Source organism: Elephantulus edwardii, unplaced genomic scaffold, assembly GCF_000299155.1.
Source record: "Elephantulus edwardii isolate Elephantulus edwardi_28Jun2011 unplaced genomic scaffold, EleEdw1.0 scaffold00153, whole genome shotgun sequence".
In the NCBI taxonomy this organism is placed as follows: Eukaryota; Metazoa; Chordata; class Mammalia; order Macroscelidea; family Macroscelididae; genus Elephantulus; species Elephantulus edwardii.
In genome coordinates this window covers 1,960,047-1,961,872 of record NW_006399903.1, presented here as the reverse complement: position 1 = coordinate 1,961,872, position 1,826 = coordinate 1,960,047, and the positions used below count along the sequence as shown (strand labels likewise).

The 1,826-nt window shown below is 41.3% G+C and overlaps 1 protein-coding gene across 1 annotated transcript in view; it reads left to right on the top strand.

The window, feature by feature from the left end:
- DNAH5 (dynein, axonemal, heavy chain 5) overlaps positions 1-1,826 on the top strand; it is a 382,826-nt gene that overhangs the window by 165,808 nt on the left and 215,192 nt on the right. The window contains exon 41 of the mRNA XM_006895016.1: positions 379-532. Coding sequence (XP_006895078.1) covers positions 379-532 — 154 coding nt within the window. The remainder of the gene's footprint in view (positions 1-378; positions 533-1,826) is intronic.

The following is a 1,826-nucleotide window of genomic DNA, read 5'->3' as shown; positions in this document are numbered from 1 at the left end:
AGAGAGAGAGAGAGAGAGAGAGAGAGAGAGAGAGAGAGAGAATGAATATGGATATATAAAAGCCAGATTGAAATTTGAAATTTGTTTATATGAAATTTCAGTCAACCTCAGATGCTACCATTTTTTCTACTTAATATCTTTCTTAAAATGAGACATTTAGAATACATATCTGTTCTGATGCTTTTCCTAAGACATACTCAGTGAAACATTGCAAATGCAGTGTGTTCCCAAAGACAAATAAATGCAGATATTTTTGTCAGCTTTGGAGTGTCACGTTGATGATGTGTTAGATTGCTTTTCCATGTTTATTGTTAACATCCTGGTATCCCAGATCACTCAACATTTGAATCACACTGTGGGGTCTTGTTATGCTTTTAGGTTGAAGAAGCTGGTCTAATCAACCATCCTCCATGGAAACTGAAAGTCATCCAGCTGTTCGAGACGCAGAGGGTGAGGCATGGAATGATGACCCTGGGGCCCAGCGGGGCTGGGAAAACCACCTGTATCCACACCTTGATGAAAGCAATGTCAGGTAGGGGCCAGTCAAAGTGTGAGGCTGTCTTGAGCAATGCCTTTAAGTAGCTGGGTCACGTTTCACATAGTTGCACCGAAGGTGAAACTTGGATATATTTTCATAGTGAGGAATGCGGATTCACTGTCTATTAGGTACACTTTAGAGATGTATTTTATTTTCATAGACCAGAGGGGAATATTTCCTTTATGCATTGTGTAACTTGCTTTACATATGTGATGTCATTTAATTCTCACAACAATTGTAAGGGGAACCTTCCCACCCTTCCACCAAATAACATTGCTGTCAAGTGAATTCTGATTTATGGGGAGCCCATGTGGGGTGAAGTAAGCCTGTGCTCCATAGAGTTTGTAGAATATCTTGTGAAGCCTTTACTTCTGGTGCCTCTGGGAGACTCAGACCTCCCAACTTTTGGCTAGCAGTCAAGCATAGTAACTTTTTGATCCACCCGGAGACTTTAGTCATTCAAGAGCTGACTGTGATTGTCCTCATTTGGTACAACACTCAGTGTTTTAATTCAGTAATGCTAGAGATAAGTGATGGATGGATGGGTGGGCTAAGACTTAAAGCCAGCCAACTGAACACACATTGCTTTTCCCAGTGTTGCCTATCACTTCCCAAGAAATACAAGGTACACCATGCAATAGATCCCAATAAATAGACACTACTCCAGTCTCCATGAATAGACCATATGGCAATCCAAACTTTTAAATTGTACATATTGAAAATTATTCTCATGAAGTAACTTTCTTCTCAGAAGCAGGGATTTCTCTAGATGTGTTGTTATGTGCTATTGAGTCGCTTGTGATTCATAGCAACCCCTGTGTACAAAAGTTCTGAACCCTGCTCTATCTTCAGCAAATTTAATTGTCTCGAGCATACTTATTGAGTCAATCCATCTCATCTGGGGTCTTTCTCTCTTGCACTGTCCCTCCACCCTTCATATGTCCGTCCACATCATATAGTCTCTTTCTGAAGATTAGCCCCTCCTAGCAACATACCTGAAATACGTGAGATGGAGCTCCAAAATCTTTGCCTCTAAGGAACAGCCTGGTTTCATCCTCTCTAGGACAGACCTGTTATTCAATGGTGTCTTTCTGGAGACTGAGGTGCATCTGATACAGACCATGGTCTTTGCTATCCCTTGTTATGCATCAGAGAGTTGGACAGTGACTAAAGAGGATAGAAGGAGAAGTGATACCTTTGAGCTGTGATGCTGGAGAAGAGTATTGAGGGTACCATGAACTGCTAGGAAAACAAGCAGATTCATGCTGGAAAAGGTTAAACTGGGTGG